The sequence below is a fragment of the Pygoscelis adeliae genome, unplaced genomic scaffold (assembly GCF_000699105.1).
Source record: "Pygoscelis adeliae isolate BGI_AS28 unplaced genomic scaffold, ASM69910v1 Scaffold155, whole genome shotgun sequence".
NCBI lineage: Eukaryota > Metazoa > Chordata > Aves > Sphenisciformes > Spheniscidae > Pygoscelis > Pygoscelis adeliae.
This window is the reverse complement of record NW_008824932.1, coordinates 2,934,745-2,951,138: the sequence shown is the minus strand read 5'-3', so window position 1 is coordinate 2,951,138 and position 16,394 is coordinate 2,934,745. Positions and strand designations below refer to the sequence as shown.

General features: G+C 45.2%; 1 protein-coding gene across 1 annotated transcript in view; it reads left to right on the top strand.

The window, feature by feature from the left end:
• Nucleotides 1-16,394, top strand: part of EPHA4 (EPH receptor A4) — a 101,825-nt gene that overhangs the window by 29,194 nt on the left and 56,237 nt on the right. The window contains exon 3 of the mRNA XM_009325046.1: nucleotides 12,290-12,445. Coding sequence (XP_009323321.1) covers nucleotides 12,290-12,445 — 156 coding nt within the window. The remainder of the gene's footprint in view (nucleotides 1-12,289; nucleotides 12,446-16,394) is intronic.

The window sequence follows — 16,394 nt, the reverse complement described above, 5'->3', positions numbered from 1 at the left end:
TGCAAGGGCTTCTGGCACTCCACTCTTCCCCAGACAACAGAAGTTTGACAAAAGAATGTGGGAACTGCCAAAATGCATTTCTCCTCACAGCCACCCAGATCACCCTAAGGTGGGAGATTTCATCTGTTCTTGCTAAATTATTCTTCTCTGTTGAAAGGCTTGTTGACAGGAGCAGATTCCCAGCTCTTTGATTTTTAAATAGGGACTGTATTTCACAGCTCTGAGCCCTCAGCCCATGCAGGCACTTCTCTGCATCCTCTCGAACATCCTGCCAAAGCCTGTGATGCAAAAGAGCAGGTAAACAATCTCCGCAAGCTTCCTCTACCCAGGCTGCAGAAGGAGAGTTGAGACAGCCCTGGATATTCCCTGCTGAGCATGCCAGGTTGTTGCCATGAGATTTTGTTTCATCAGAAGTAATCACCTCCTCTCTTGTATGGGCGCCTTGTTATCTAGAGATCTCCAAGTGCTCTATATGCACTTATTGCTTAATTAAACCTCACAACAGCTTTTAGATGTATCTATTGTGAATTTTATTGCCACTTTGTAAGTGTATAAACTGAGACAGGGATATTGAAGTTTATGCTCTGGGTGTCTGTGTCGTTACACCCTTCAAATTAGGGGGCCCAAAGGAACAGCCGTGCTTTCTCTTCCACCGCTCCCTGCTTCTTTCTTGCCATTAACTCCTGTGAGAAAGGGTTATCCACGCCCGGGAACCTCCCATGATCTGCAGGGAGATGACCTGGAAGTTACTGAGCAGAAGGTGAGGCCAGACCAGTTGGGAAGGAAATGAATGATTTTTCCTCTTAATACTGTGATACACACCGTGTCCGGGAATGCCAGAGGAAGGTCAGGCAAGCTGTCCTCAGCCTCTGACAGAGCCAGGAATGAGACCTGGGTGACTGTCTCGGTCTCTCCTGTAGCCATGAGATCGCACCTCGTCGTGAGGCATCAGGCTGCAAGTGAGAACAAATGTAGAAGGATGGCTTCCAGATCCCTCCCTGCACGTTTGGGGTTTTGTGAGTTAGCCCAATGAGGGGCAAATCTTCAGCCTGATTTTCACATCTAGGATAGAATCAGGGAAAAAAGGTGTCTCTAGAAATCCTGCGTGGTTTGAGTCTTCCTCTTCCACTTTCAGAATGTCTTTGGTAGCAAATGCCATGCTTAAAGAAGGGTGCACCTGCACGTGCCCCATGTCCGACACCTCTTCTGAAAAGGTGTGATCCGTGTAGAACAAAGAAACATACAGCTTGAGCAAATTTAAGGAGAAAAGGACAAACAACTGAGCTGCTGTTTTCCTCATGTTGAAATTAAGCTTGGTGATAAACTTTGCATTGGTAATGAACTCAAAGTGGGCATGCACTCCAAATAGCAAAGGGCAAAGAAGAGAGAGGGAACTCATCGATGTATGACCCTCTCTAAAATGTCATGGGTAATCAAGTGTGAAGTACTTAATGGATCATGATTTGCACGCCACTATTTTGATTGATGTACTATTTAGTAGAGGATTGATAGTTTTTTTACAGTGATGTTGATGGGAGTCTCTCAGAAGCACCTCCGTCTGTTTTCTGGAGTGCTGGGGAGAGCCAGAGCAGTGTGTGTTTGAAGCCATTGTGTTCCCAGCATCTTTGTTAAACGGTCAAAAATAGTGCAGAGTTGTTATCTTGCATAGACCCGGGTCTCACCAGAACTGTCTATATTTAGGCATCTTCGAAAACCTTTGTGTCAAGCAATTCTCCAGGGAGACCAAAACAGCTTTTCTTTCTTTCTTTTTTTTTTTTTTGTTTAAAATAATGTCATACAGCCATTTAGCAAGGATGTGATGATTAAACCATATTAAGGCATCTTGCTATAGCTCCAGAGATATGAGCTTGAACTCTGTTCCGGGCCGTTCACAGTTAACCCAAGAATAAAAAAAAGCCCAGAAAACCACTGTAGTTTTTAGCTTGCTGGCATGACGTGGCTCCATCACAGTCATCGTACAAGTTCAAACAGTAGCAGAAAACATTACAGCTATGCCGAGTTCTGCTGTGGAGTGAAATTCCACTTGCACAAAGGAGACAGCATTAAAGGATTTATGCGCGGGATCAATCCACAAATTCTTGACAGCCGACAATTCGTTAAAGGGTATTAATGTAATAATTATTTCAGCCAACTTGCAATGTCTCATTAGCATGTATAAAATACAAGGGCTTTTAAAATAACTGAAAATAACATGTTAGATGCTCTTTAATACCTTACGAGTACACTCTTTTTGCAAGTCCAAGACCCTCCGCTGATGCCAACGGATGCTCGTGTTGGGAGCAAACAGACGTTTCAAACAATAACGTCGGAGCTAGGTGTGAGCCTTTCCGTGTCAAACTGCTCAAGCTGCTACTGTGCTCTATCACAGACTTCATCTAACTTTGGAAGTTTAATTGCCTTTCTACAGAGCTGTTAAGATTTAGGAGATGAGAGAGAATCCCAGGCTGGCTGGACAGCGCTTTGAGATACAGATCTCTCTTCCCATCAGTGCTTTTACAGGACTGGGGAGAGAAGCTCATAAGCAGGTCCCCTGGCAGGAGGATTAGGGCTTGTTAATGTGGACATTCAGGCCAATTAATCAGCTTTCACTGGAGTATGCTGTAAAACTTGAGTAGTCTTCCCCACCCCCCACCCCCCCCCGTAAAATTTAGTTGCTTAAAGAACAAAAATCACTATTTTCTATGTTTGTTTTTATTTTATTTTAAAAGACCCTTAACTTAGGTTTACTTAAAAATCTGTTAGTTCTGTGATTCTCCTCGTGCTGCTTCTGTTCAAGGGAAACCATCAACTTGTTTTTCCGATTGAGTAATTATTTGAAACTGATTAGTTGAGTCATCTCTTAAATCTCACAGCTTGTATAAAGGTGATTAAACTTTCAAAGTTAGATGAAGTCTGTGATGGAGCACACTGACAGCTTGAGCACTCTGAAATGGAGAACATCCAAACACTTGACTCAGTAATATTTTAAAGATCCTCTTAGCACTTGCACCAGTGTGCTAGCAACGTTGGTGCTCTCTGCACCGAAAAAGGACACAGCAGCTCAATTGCTGTTTCTGAGAAGAGGGGGTCTTTATCATACCAGGGTGTCTGTTTATTGTTTAAATATTTAAAAAAAAAAAAAAATGCAAACCATTGAGGTGCCGAGTCCCCAGTTCAGCAGCACATCCCTCTTCATGACAGCACGTAAATGTGAAGTTATGCGTGCTTTTAACACTGCTGAATTGGATCCTACAGCTGCCTGGAAAGGAAGGGACACCTCCTGGAGACATTGCAAGGACAAACAGCCTTGCCGTTTCCCGCTGGTGGAGTGCCGGCCGCTTCACTTGCGATTGCCGGTCCTAGCAAATATCTTCCTGTAGAGAGCAGAGCAGGTTGGGATTTTCATTCCTTGTGGAAAGTGCTGACTTCTCACTGAGAAAGGGTTGGTTTTTTTTTTCAGTCAGGAATTGTTTCACCCAGACCCTGAATTTTTAGCCTTCTAATTTTTGTTTTAATGTCAGACAAAAACCCAATGCAGCAAATATTCTGTCGGGGAACTGTTTTTCCTTTTACGATGTCCTGATGAGACTTTTTGGCTGACCTGCCTAGCACGGGGCTGGAAGCAGCTATGCAGGCGGTGTTGGCGGTGCTAACGCAAGATCAGGGCCCTACCAAAGATCAGCAGCAATCACGATGTGGAAGATGTCGAACTTACCCCCAACTATTTCCCCCCAATACCACAGCTATAGCAAAGATGGGTGCTGCATATGTAAGCTGCTATTATTAATTCATAGAAATATGACATTTTCAAGTTTGTGTATTTTTTGAGAGGGTTTTTTTTTTTAGCAATTGTGATCTATCAGCTATGTAGCAAAGTTCAGAATAATTCATAATGGTTTTTAAGAATAAAAGCTAATTTTTCAATTTTGGGGCTTTTCCATGTATATGCCTATTGAACTTATTTAACATATAAATTGTATATGTATTTAATTTTTTCTTTTATGCTTTTGACTGTCTAGTTTCCTTAGAAAAGGGTGGCTGATAAGGTAGCTTTCAGCTTTTAAAATCATTGGGCTATCAGCATAATTATATTTCTTTTGTGTGAGATAAAAGTTAGTTTGAAGAGTTTCTGTAGAAGGCAGGCGTAGCATTTCTCTGCGTAACACCCCGGAGAACTGATACCGCTTAGGAGTGGCACTCCAAAAACGCAAACCGGGTCGGATTTGGAAGTGTCACGATGCCAGCGGTGCCGTGGGTCGGTGCCCGCAGTATGCAGTCTCCACGTGCAGGGCTGCACGGGCAAAATGTCTGGCAATTGGCTCTGAAGGCTGTATCAAGAAAATGATACCCGGGCGAACAAGACCTCCTTGGCTGGGATTAATAGGCCGTTCTGGTTCTTGCATCGTACACCTGGCGGTTTTGTTTGTGCCTGTAGCTCTCTCTTGAACAGATTGCCGTATCAGATGTCCTGTCCTGTTGCGCTCGTGCCCTTTGCTGAGCTAGCGACTTCTTCATTTCTCCTGTTTTATTTCACTGGACTTCATGTATGTTAAAAAAAATTAAAGCCCTGGACTTCAGGAGAGCAGATTTTGGCTTGGTCAGGAATTTGCTTGTCAGGAGGGCGGTGAAGAAGCCCACATGACCTGGTGGGTTGTAAAGGACAAGCTGCTGAAAGCACACAAACAGCCCGTTGCAGCTGCAGAAGGCAAAGCAGGTGTAGCAGAAGGCCAGGGTGGATGGGCAGGGAGCCCCTGGCACAGCTCAGACGCACGAGGGAAGTGCCCAGGAGGACCGTGTAATGTAGCCATTGCCTGAGGATGCAGTGGAGGAGTTAGGAAAGCCAAAGCTTGGCTGGAGTTGGACCTAGTGAGGAATACGAAGGACACCAAGGACACCTGCCTCTGCAGGCACCAAAAAGAAGGCTGAGGAAAATACGGTCCCACCGCTCAGTGGGGCAGGAGACCTAGTGACCAAGGACATGGAAAAGGCTGAGGTACTGAGGGCTTTTTTGCCTTGGTTTTCACTGTTAAGGTTGGCCGCCTGGCCTTCCGGGTCTAGCAGAGTCTGTGGAAACGAAGTGTTACAGGAGAGGACTGAGTTAAGGGGCACTTAAGTGAAGCGGACACATACGAGTCCGTGGGACCTGATGGGATACGTCCGAGGGTGCAGGGGGATTTGACTGATGTCAGTGTACGGCCACTCCCTGCCATCTTTGACAGGCCGTGGCAATCGGTGCCTTGCAGTTAACAGTGAGCGCCTCATCCCTTTCCCTCCTGAGGGTTCAAGAAGAGACCTCGGGTGGTGATCGTGATTTATTTCCACACCAAAGATCTCTCTCGCTCCTTGCTCCTCACTTCTTTTAACTTCTGAAGCTGAAGCAGACAGTTGAATTTCTTGTCTCCTAGGAACCAAAAAAATAAAAATAAAAATCTAGCCACCTATCAATGAGGTGATCATCACCTCACCGTGGATGCACACCAGGCAGCGCACTGTTGGATCACCAAAGGTTTCTGAGTACTGCTGTGACTACGTACAGCCACTGCCTTGGGATGCTGCCCTCCTCTTCCTCGTCCTGCTGTCTGCAGCTGAGCCTTTCCTGACAGCCAAAAGGGCTGCAAGAGACGTCTGCAGAAGAGCCACCATCATTTGGTCCGGCATGGCTGAGTCCTCCCACAGTGGCTGCTGTAGGTGCTCGCGCGGGTGCAGGTGGCTGATGGAGAGTTGCCTCTGTGGTGCTGTGCAGCTGGAGACCGTGTGTCTGGTGTCTCTCTTCTAACGTTTAGAATTGTTTCACTGGGAAAAATCCAGCCAGGTAAGGTCTCCCTTGGAGGATGTGGACTTGGGCCTTGCAAGGGTCACGCTCAGCGCGGGCTGGAAGGGAACAGCCCCGTGCGTGCCTGCGTGGCTGCCGCCTCTGGCAGTGCTAGCCCAGCCTGGGGTGGCCTCGTCTCCGGGCAGCCCCCGGGGTATCCTGTGCTCTCCCGGGGCTGGGTGCCTGCCGCCCCTCTCCTCTCACCACGTTGGGTGCCTGGGGGACGGGGGAAGGTGAGCCTCTTGGCAGCTGAGTGGAGGTCGCCTGGTGCACAGGCTGGGCTTGTCCAGGGCAGTGGGGGAGAGGGGCCCCGCTCTGCTTGCAGGCGGCTCTGGGAGGGACGTGGGTGCGAGGTGAGCAGCAGCAGCAGGGTCACAGCGGAGTAAACCCCGTACAGCCCAGCAGAGGAGCGTGCCTGTGGGCTGTCCGGGGCGGCTGCGCTTTCCTCCGCTCCTGCCAGGGCTGCAGCTCTCCTGTCATCGCCGGGTCAGTCCCCGGCATTTAAAAAAAAAACAACAAACCAAAACAAACCACAGCGCAAGCTGCAGACTCGTGGCCAAGGTCGCTACACTGGGGAAAAAATGACCAAAGATGTGGGTTTTTTTAAGGTTGTTCAGATTGGCTGTGTGAAAAGCTCCTCCATTCAGTTTATGCTGCGGCTTTGCGCAGGAGGTCTGCGTGTGTGCCTGCGAGCGTACCTGTGTGCACAGTTTCAGTGGCTTAAACAGTTTGGATTCGCGTCGTAGTTCATTTGTGCTCCAAGGTCCCTTTATTTCTGTTTTGAACTTCCCAGGTTTGTACCCAATCATGGAGTAAAAGTGCTCTGAAGTCAAACGGTCTAGGCTCTTTGCGTTTCCCTGGTGGGATTGTGTTTGTGTTTCCTCGTGTCATTTATGCAACAGAAATATATGCTTAGTGTGCAGAAGTAGTGGTTTTCTCATCAGAGATACGAGTTAAAGATGGGGAACTTGTTTTAATTTGTAGCAATCGTACAGTCGTTATTAACAGGAGGCAAAGAACTTACAATGTGAACATCAAAGGAATCCGACGTTATTTGGAAACAGCATTTGGTACATCGCATCAAATTCTACAACTTGACTTTTAAGAAAGGCTCAAGAGAAAGCTTTTTCTTTTTTTGTTTTTCTTTTTTTTCCCCGGGCTTCTAAGGATCTTTATTTATCACCCTCAGGGGCATTACAGTGCGTAATTAGATTGGACCAGGAGAACGACTTAATTTTACAAGAAACTCATTAATTCATCCTATTTAAAATCTTCTCATTTCACCCAAAACCCAATTATGCTTGTAGTGGCAATGATCTGGAAAGGCATTGTCTCATAGGTATTAGGGGGGGCCACTGGGACTCCTGCGGTATTCATGTCGGGGAGACAAGGGTGACTCCCTTTCTTTGACTTTTAGGTCAAAAGGACTAGTCGCTGGGACAGCTTGACAATTAGAAAACCCTGATAAGCATTTGGAAGTAAAACAGCTGTACAATAACGGAGGGGTTCATGGTGCGGGGCAGAAAGCTCATCAAAAGAGACTATCCAAACAATTGAGTTCTATAATTAACACACAAAAATCTGTTCAGAAATGGTAATAACAGTAAAAGAGAGCTGAGAAGATGCTGCCTACTTACGTGGCAGATGTGGTTTTGTTACAATCCGAGAGAGAAAATCCATCCTCTTAAAGAATAACAACAACATTAGAGGGGAAAAATAAAAGTAACTTTTGATTCCTAAGGGTGCAGTTAAAACATGAGCTTAAAATATTTCTGGACAGGGAAGAGCTGTAGAAAAAGTAACCAGTGATGAAAGATATGAAATATGCTATCAAAGTATTTTTTCAAGTCTTTAAACGCAAATTTCTTTTCTCACTAAGATTTATAAGCCTGACACTGAAATATCCTCTCTTAAATCATTTGCTTTGTCCTTCGTTTCACCAAGAATATTATTTTAGGGTTTTTCATTAAAGTTGGCTCCAATCATTGACTTTAAAAAAGTTTCCCCTCTTCTGTTGTGTGTGGAGGGAGATTTGATTCCAAACTGCATCTCAAGGAATTTTGAAATTTTCATGGCTATGTAGCTGATACACTTTTCTGCTTCAAAAAATGGAAAGTATTAAACGCATCGTTTCTGAAATTTCAGCTAACCCACAGTTTTTTTGCCGTATTATTCACTTGCCTGTGAAAATTAATGTTCTTAGTGGTGCGCTGGTCCCTTTTGGGAAGGAGGGGTCCAGCGGGAGCGTGGTTTGCGTTCGGTTGCCGAGCCTGTTTTCCTTGCAGAGCTCGTCTGGGGATTGCAGCCTTTAGCGTAGTGACCTGTAAGGGTGGTGGTTCCGCAGTCCGGCGTTCCCCTGCCCCTTCAGCAGAGGCCGAGGCAGCAGGTAGAAACCGTTTCTTCTGGCGCTGGTCCGCGGTTGCTGCAGGAGCTCCTGCCCGGCGGCTGCCGGCTCAGGGCTGGCTCGCTTGGACCTTCCCCGTCCCGTCTTCTGCTCGGAGCTCCTCCAGCTCCACCTGGCTCCGGGGCCTCTCCCCTCCCCGGTTCGGGGTCCCGCTTGGCCTTCTTGTGGGTGAAGAGCAGAGCGCTGCCTCCGCGGCGCTGCCAAAGCCTCGAACCGCAGCTCCCCGAGACTTTTTTTAAGATACGCACCGCGCTTTTAATGATTTAGGAACTTGTCAACAGAGAGATTGGGACGGCTTCTTTATCCAAGCATTTGCAAGACATTGCGCTCTTTTTATTTCATTTTTTTTAAAAAAGAACAACTATTAAGCATGTCAAGCCTTTTCCGAGCTATGATGGAAAGATTCATTGCCATTTCAACAAGGACAAAGGAACAATTTAAGAGCAAGCACTGAGGGATTTTTTTTAACAATTTTAAATTTGCAAAAGTAATTTCGTTAAAGATCCCTCCCCCAAATCAGAAAAAAGCATAGCTTCTTTAAAAATAGTTAAAAATGATTTAATACATATATTGTCGTAGCTGTGACTAAAAGGAATGTGACTAGAGCCCCGTCCACTATAGGTTGAGTTTTTAAATTCTGAAATTGCTGGCTGAAATTTTCTGATAGAAGATTCAGCATTTGGAGAGACCAAGCAAGCAGACTTCCCAGCCCACACATGCTTTTTTTTTTTTTGAGAAAGCCATAAGAGTCTGAAAATCAGGTTTTAATGAGAAAATGGAGTTTGAAAAACAGCTTGAGAAAATTTACATCCAGACTTGACTGAAGTTCCACAATTCTTCAGAGCAGGTTTTGCAGTTTTAACGATGCTCACTCTGGTAAACTTTAAAAAAAAGGAAAAAAAAAAAGGCATATAATGATGACCAGCAATGTTTGACAAATCCTGTCTCACTTTAAGAGAAATATCAATTAAAAAGATTTTAACATTGGAACTCAAAGTTATCAACATAATTGTTTCAAGCTGATGTCCATTTAAAATCGATGTGGTTGGTTCTGAGAAAAAAAATGAGCTTTTTCGTACTGCAAATATTTTTGTTTGAGAATTTTCCTTGGATCCAGTGCAGATGATTGTAACCTCATTATGTTTGTGGGTGATCTGCCTGCGAGAAAAGATTTTTCTCTTTAAAAAAAAAAAAAAACCAAAACAAAACTCTCAGAAAGAACTAATTAAGGCAAAGCCAAGGAATTGAATTCAAAGTTTGCGTTGCACATGTGAACTAATCTTTTTACAATGGTACCTTTCGAAAGCTGTGCAAGAACGCCATTCATGCCGGGTCTCACTGAGCAAATCCTCCCTAGAAAAGCAGCCGCATGAAGGTTTGTCATGAGCGAGCAATAAAGACTTTCAGGGAACAGGTTTTGTACAGGCTTCTTGTTTGCCTACTCAATCGTTAACCTTCAAAAAAAGCCCATCCGTAGCCTTAACAGGCGCTGGTTGTAATAGGTGTGTCAGCAGTACTTCACGCTAGGAACAGCTTGTACAGGATTAGATTTGAGTTTTTAAGTGACAGTGCCATGGAGCTCTTAGGGGCAAAGAGCTAGCGGTTTAATGCAGCACGTTCTCTAACGTCCTTTTATGCCACGTGCTGAAACGCGGTGAATCTCTGAGCACGCTAAAATGAAGAAAACTAACTGTTCGGGAGTAGGTGGTTTTTGAAGCAAAATGGCTGTGTGTGCTTTAGGAGCAGCCACTGCGTTTGGAGAGCTTTCTTCAGGTCTTGAAATATTAATGATCTTGGCTTAATATAGTAGAAAACAAAATACAGTGCGTGAAACGGGGCCGGGGGGGGGATCCTCGAATTACAGACTGTTGACCTTGCGGTACCAACCGTGTCCATCTATTCCCTTTTAAACCAGTGAGTCTGAAAAGACAGTGAGGAGGAAGAATGGTCACAAAAATCCTTACCTGTGACATTTTCCTGCCTTTCCAACAGCATGTTACAGCCCGAGCAAGATCTTCAGCCGTGTGCTAGAACGTTTATCTTTTAAGTATTTTAATACTAGGGAGATGCAAAAGACAGCTCTTCATTTAATAATTTCTGTGAACTATGATGTTCATATTAACAGTAATGTTAGAGTTTACGTGTTTTATTTTAACAACTTGAATAATAGAGAGAATTCTGTGGGTAAGAGCAGCCACCCTGGTCTCCTCTTGTATTCTGTTTTTCCATGCCTTATCTTTACATATGGCAGCAAGATTCCTCCTGTCAGTGTCTGTCCTGGTCATACACAGGCTCAGGCGTATTTCTGATCTGAGCTGTGACGGTGAAAACCGGGAATAGTATCTCAGATCAGAATCTGCCACTTGACTGCTGCTGTTGTTAAACCAGGCACAAGAGGACATGTAGCGATAGTACAACTCACTCACCAGATAGTGCAAATCACATCAAAAAATGAAAGGTAATTTTCCATGTGTGGTTTTTTTTTGTTTTGTTGGTTTTTTTTTTTTCCCCTGGGCAATTCACATCACAAGCAGAATAAGCTGTTTTACACGAGTTGCCCTGTGTACTGCGACCGCCTGGCTGATAGGCCGTCCCCAGTGGGTTTGTATTTGAGCTCAGGGACTAATAGTCTCTGATGTGGGGAGGCTGGGTTTGACCCCCGTGGTTCTTCCTGCCAAAGCTGTGGTTTCCGATTTTAATCGAAACCCCAAGGCCGTTTGAAGCATGGCCAAAAAGCACCTTGCAAGTTGAACCTTATCTAATAACATGATGCATGTAAACTCTGGAAGCATAAATCTTAGTCACTTGAGCAGGGTGTTTTTATAAGGTCCTCTGGTCCAGTGACAGCCACAGCGAGCGAAAGCGGACTGATCTCCCGCCGCTCCTACAGATGGTGCACGGCATGCCGTAAAGTTAGGACTCGTTAAGGAAATTCCATAAATGGCTTTGGTTAATAAGAATGAAGTAACTTGCTGTTTTATAAAAGTGTTACTAAAATCCCTCTCCGTTTCCCATTGGAGGGCTTCGTGGGAGAAGGAGGGAAAGAACGAGGGGGACTAAGGGAAGGGTAAAACAGACAGAGCGAGCCCTGGCTGTGCGGAGGGCTGGGCCCCGTGTTCTGGAGCCAGCGCATAGCAGGGGAACCCTAAAGGTAGCGTAGGTGTTAAGTGATGAGATGTGAGAGTGAGTCGCGTGGTGAATACTGGGAACAACCTTTCCTTTTTACATGTTTGCCTGCTTGGGTATTTTCTCTGTTCTCTGTAGCGCTGAAAGCCAGTGGTGCTGGTGGGCTTTTATCTCTAGCCAAGGTAGAAATTTCTAGGATGACATACTTGTTAGCCACTATTAAAATGTGTTATGAACGATGCCAATGAGTTTTTTCCAAGTGATGTAAAAGTAGCCATTGCATTTATGAAGATGATGGCACCGAAAGCTTGCCAACTGCACGTGGGACCTGGTGGCAGTGGTGCAGTTACTGCTACGCCCTGGCTTCGAGGAGGGGAGAGCATAGCTGATTTCCTCCCTGGGGGAGAAAGAGCCAAACGAATTCTGCCTTGCCAGGCGGGAGACGTGCCATTTCCAGGCATGTTAGGCTGAGGACCTCACTGCCAATCCCAGTGGGTTCCTGTCCCACTCCCTCTTAAAAATTGGCAGTGTCTGACTGTCAGCTGCCATTCCTTAAGTGGTCATAGAATAAACCAATTGCACCCCTTTTGTCGTGCTCTGTGTGTGTGAATGCAGGTGGACATGGGTTAAGCAACATGCAACTCCACAGTAAGCACAAAGAGGCAGCTGATTTCCTGGCAGTGTCAATAGAAGAGTATAATTTTTTTTTTTACCATCTCCAAGCCAGCTTTTAAAATGGCTCTTGCTGGAATTAGAAATCAGTATCCCCTGACATAGGATTACTTACTCATTAAGAGTGTGATGATTGTTAATTCTTCACCTGGGGCTAAGAGGACATCATTAGATCTCTTTGAAATGTCTCCTGCCTTGATTTTGAATAAGTAAGCCAGCAATTTATGATAGCAGCCTGGGCAAGTAACTCTCTCCCTTCCTGTTCCTCCATCTAGCTTGCAAAATCGGATACTACAAGGCTCTCTCGACAGATGTTGCTTGTGCCAAATGCCCGCCTCACAGCTACTCCATCTGGGAAGGCTCTACCTCCTGCACCTGCGATCGGGGCTTTTTCCGAGCTGAAAACGATGCTGCCTCCATGCCCTGCACTCGTAAGTTGGTCTTTGAACAGTCTCTTCCCTTTTATCATCCATTTCTTCTCCTGTCTTTCTTTGACTCTGTAAGTAGAAAATATTGCTTGGAGATCCGTGTCTCGAAGAAGTGTCCTGCTTCTGAGAGCAGCATTCAGTAGCTCTTACAGCCCTTTGCAAGATGCAGTTTGCGTTTTGGATCATGCTTCTGGGAGAGGACGCGTTAGTTCTCAGCCCTGAATTCCTAACAGTGACATGGTTGCACTGACCCTTAGAGCTTACAGTCTAAATAAATCAGGAGGAGACAAAGCCACAAAAGAGGAGTGACTCGCACACCTCAGTAACAGAGTTGGAAATAAAATACAGGTCTAAGTTCCAGTCTGAGGACCTGTCTCCAGTAGATCACATCACTTTTCATCTCTTTAAATATTGATATGTGTAGAGATTGTGAAAGCTTTTCTCAAAATTGTACGAGCTAGGGTAAATAGGTAGTATTCATAATCTCATTATATATCTAATTTGCTCAAAACATAGCTGGTGACCCTTAGGAACATAAAAGTGTTCCTCTGAAAGGGGTGGTAATAATAAATCTTAAACCTTAATGAAACAAACACCCAAAGTATGGTTTATTTTATCCTTTGTAGATAAATACATCATGTACAGCAAATGGAATTTGCTTTAGTTCTACCAAAATGCCTTCAGCAGGGAGAACAAGAGGCGTAGTGCACTGAGCACAACCACGGGAAACAACTCCTTGTCCTTCGTGTTGGTTAACGGCTCACGCAGCCGAAGACCTGGGATTCCAGGCACGCCCTGGTGTTAAATTGTGATCATCTAGTTCTTCGGTTTTCACTTCTATAGGAGCAGAGAAGTTTGAAACAGTAAGTGAAAGGGCTGTGTTTTACCAGGGGATATCCATGTGTGGCTTGCCCTGAAAGCTGTTGGAAACGCTTCCAGATTTTTGGAGTTCAGCTGTATATTTATGTAGAGAGCGTGTGTGTGTCTGTGAGTGAGGGAAGGCTAAGATATTTCTTTTGTAACATTTTAATATATTCCAAATTCATTTTGGAGAGATGACTCACATTTATTTAAATCTTAATTTCTCCCTTACAAGGCAGAAACAAAGTATGTCCATAACTAAGCCAGCATTCATCCCTTCCCCACACCCCCTTGATTCCAGCTCTTCTTCAGTGATCTCCTCCTTTTCAGCTGTGAGTTTTGCTGGGTGGTGGTTAAGCAGGTCTGGGCATAGCCAGGAGCAGCTGCTTTCGCTTAGTAGGAAAGCAGAGAGGTCTGTATATCCCTTGCCAAATGTTGACGGGGGATGGAGGTCTAACTGTATTGTGAAACCTTGCTGAAGTGGGTAGGAACATGCTTTTTATAATATAATTTACACTAGGAGATATAAAGCTTGACCATTTTGAAAGGAAAAATGTCTTTTTGCAACAATAAAACTATTGTTTGGAAGGTACACCCTAAATAACATTATACCAGCAAAATTTTCTTCTGGTCCTAGTGAGTGATATCCTGACCAAATTGAAATCAAATTAGTAATCAACTGGTTGAATTTAAATAGGCGTGTGCAGTGAGTGAAGTATGAGGAGACAGCAAAACACTTCCAGATGGGGGAATTGTGAGCAAACGATATGTGTGTTTGCTTGTATTGCAAAATGTACCCCTGCAAGCTTAGCCCTTTTTTGTCAAGTCTTGGACCTACTTCTGGCACCCTTCCCCGTTCCTGTCTTTGGAGGTCAGTCAAAGTTGAAGTCCCTGATCTTGGTCTTTTATCCTGAAGATACGAAGAGGGAAGAAGAGAAGGCAAGGGCCATGGTGCTGGCCTCAGTCTTCATCTCTGCAGCAGTCTAGGAGGAGTCGGCATGCAGAGGCAAGCCAACACCACAATCCCACGGACACCTGGTCTTGGAAAACAGGCCTGTCTCTGGAGGTCCCATTTCAGAGCTTTGAATTTTCCCGTAGCTTAAGGGCTTCTTTTTCTGTGATCCGAGGTGAAGGAAGACACAGAAGTTATTTCTGAGCTGGCTTGTGGGGCAGCTTTGCTCCCCCACCCGCTGCTGTGCTCACTAATGTCCCCTCTTTGAGGTCTGCCTTAGCAGTGGTTGAACATTGCTACGATGGTGGTACCTGCACAGGCACAAAATGCAGCCCTGCGTGCGTGGTGCACCTCTGTGTTGCGCAAGGCGTGGGGTGCAAGGGGCTCCTTGGGCGGCCGTTCGTTTGCCGTGCTCCCCGGGCCGAGTAGCCTTCTGCCCACGCGCTTGAGGCGAGTGACAGAAAACATTTCAAGGGCTTCTGCTGAAGGAAGGCCCTCTGGAAGAAGCTCCCCGTTTGTCTGCCTTTCCTGACAAGATGTGGAGACAGAAGGGAGCGTAAACATCAAAGGTTCCTTCAGACGGATTCAGACTCTAATCAGTTCTTACCAGTTGGTTAAACCAGGTGACAAACCCAATTCCCTTGTGCTGACAGCCATAATAATCAGGCACCTTCTTTGTTCATTATGCTCTCTTTAACCCCGGTATTCTCATTCAGCCCTGCATTTAGTAATCGCTCAGTGTGACGGCGCACTAATGAAGAAATAAAACACAGTATCTGAGATCCATTCTTCTAGCAAAAAGATAGACTCTGCTCCACTGGCTTGTAAAATCAGGTTTCTGTTCACTTGGAGAACTATTAGACCAGGTGAATAAAAGTAACATTTGGTGATTTGGAGAGAACACCTGGAATGGACTGTGGATTCATCCTTTCTTTATTATTTCTAAACACTTTTTAAGATGAAGAACTTCAGCGTTCTTAGGATGTGTTTTTGTAAAGCTTTGACCCTTGGCTATTGATTTCCTTTAGTAATAAACTGGCTGGCCTTGTCACTTATCTCGCCTTCTAGGTTGGGGGAGGAAGACTGTTATGACTTTCCATTAGCCTGATTGTGCTAGTGGATGAAAGGGAATTGGAGAATTCCCCTTCCCTTTCCTTTCTCGCAATTCCCATGGTAAGTAATAAAAGCGACACCTCCTTCCTGATGCGCTGGTCAGCAGAGGTGCTCCAGAGTTTTCTCATTCCATAATGCCACTCTCTGACGTCTCCATCTGTTGTTGAGTTGTAAAACCTGTGCCTACCCTTCAGGTAAGCCAGGCATCCAATCTAAACGGATAACTCAAACCCTAGTTTTAGTATTCTGCTCTACTTTAGCTCTGCTAGAGTGAGTAGTTATGTCTGGCTTAAATCTCGTACAAGTAAGGGCAGAACGTGGAGGGACTTGAGCGTAGGAGACGGTGGAGTGGGCTGTGTCAGAAGGCCAGGCGTAGACACCCTGACGTACATGCGTTTACTGATGCATCTTTTCCCTCAAGCTTGCCTCATGGGGGTAATCATCAACGTGTCTGTCACCACTGAGGAGCAGAGCCGCCCTGGATCTGCCGCTTTGACCTGACTCAGGAGTTTAGACTTTCAACTCCGAAGCGCAGTGGGCTTGTCAACTGTGTGCTTGGGCATGGAGATGGTACGATTGACCTGTAGTACACTTGAGCGCAAACTGTGGAAAACACGGACGCCTTTCCCTTTTGGAAGCATCGCAAAAATAACGTTAAGGCAACTGTTGAGAGCTTCATTATATTTCAGTACTTGCTGAGAGAATGGGTCTTTCATAAGGTTAGCAATCTAATGGAGCATGAATTGCCTTAGCGACACACAAATCCATGAGGCTGGAAAACAGTCAGTCTCGATCATGGTCCTCATCCCTGAATTTCCTTCTCCGTAAGGAGGTACCCTGTGAATTGCAGCCTGGCGCAGGCAGGTGCAGTTCCCACCCAAGTTAATGGGCATTGGGCCTGCGTCCCCACCGTTAATGAGTCGGGTCCTCTAGCTGTTTCTTAACAAACAACGCTCACATTATGAGCGAATACGGAACGGTTTTGTATTGTTTATATTGTCTGTTCGATTCAGATTATTAATGATT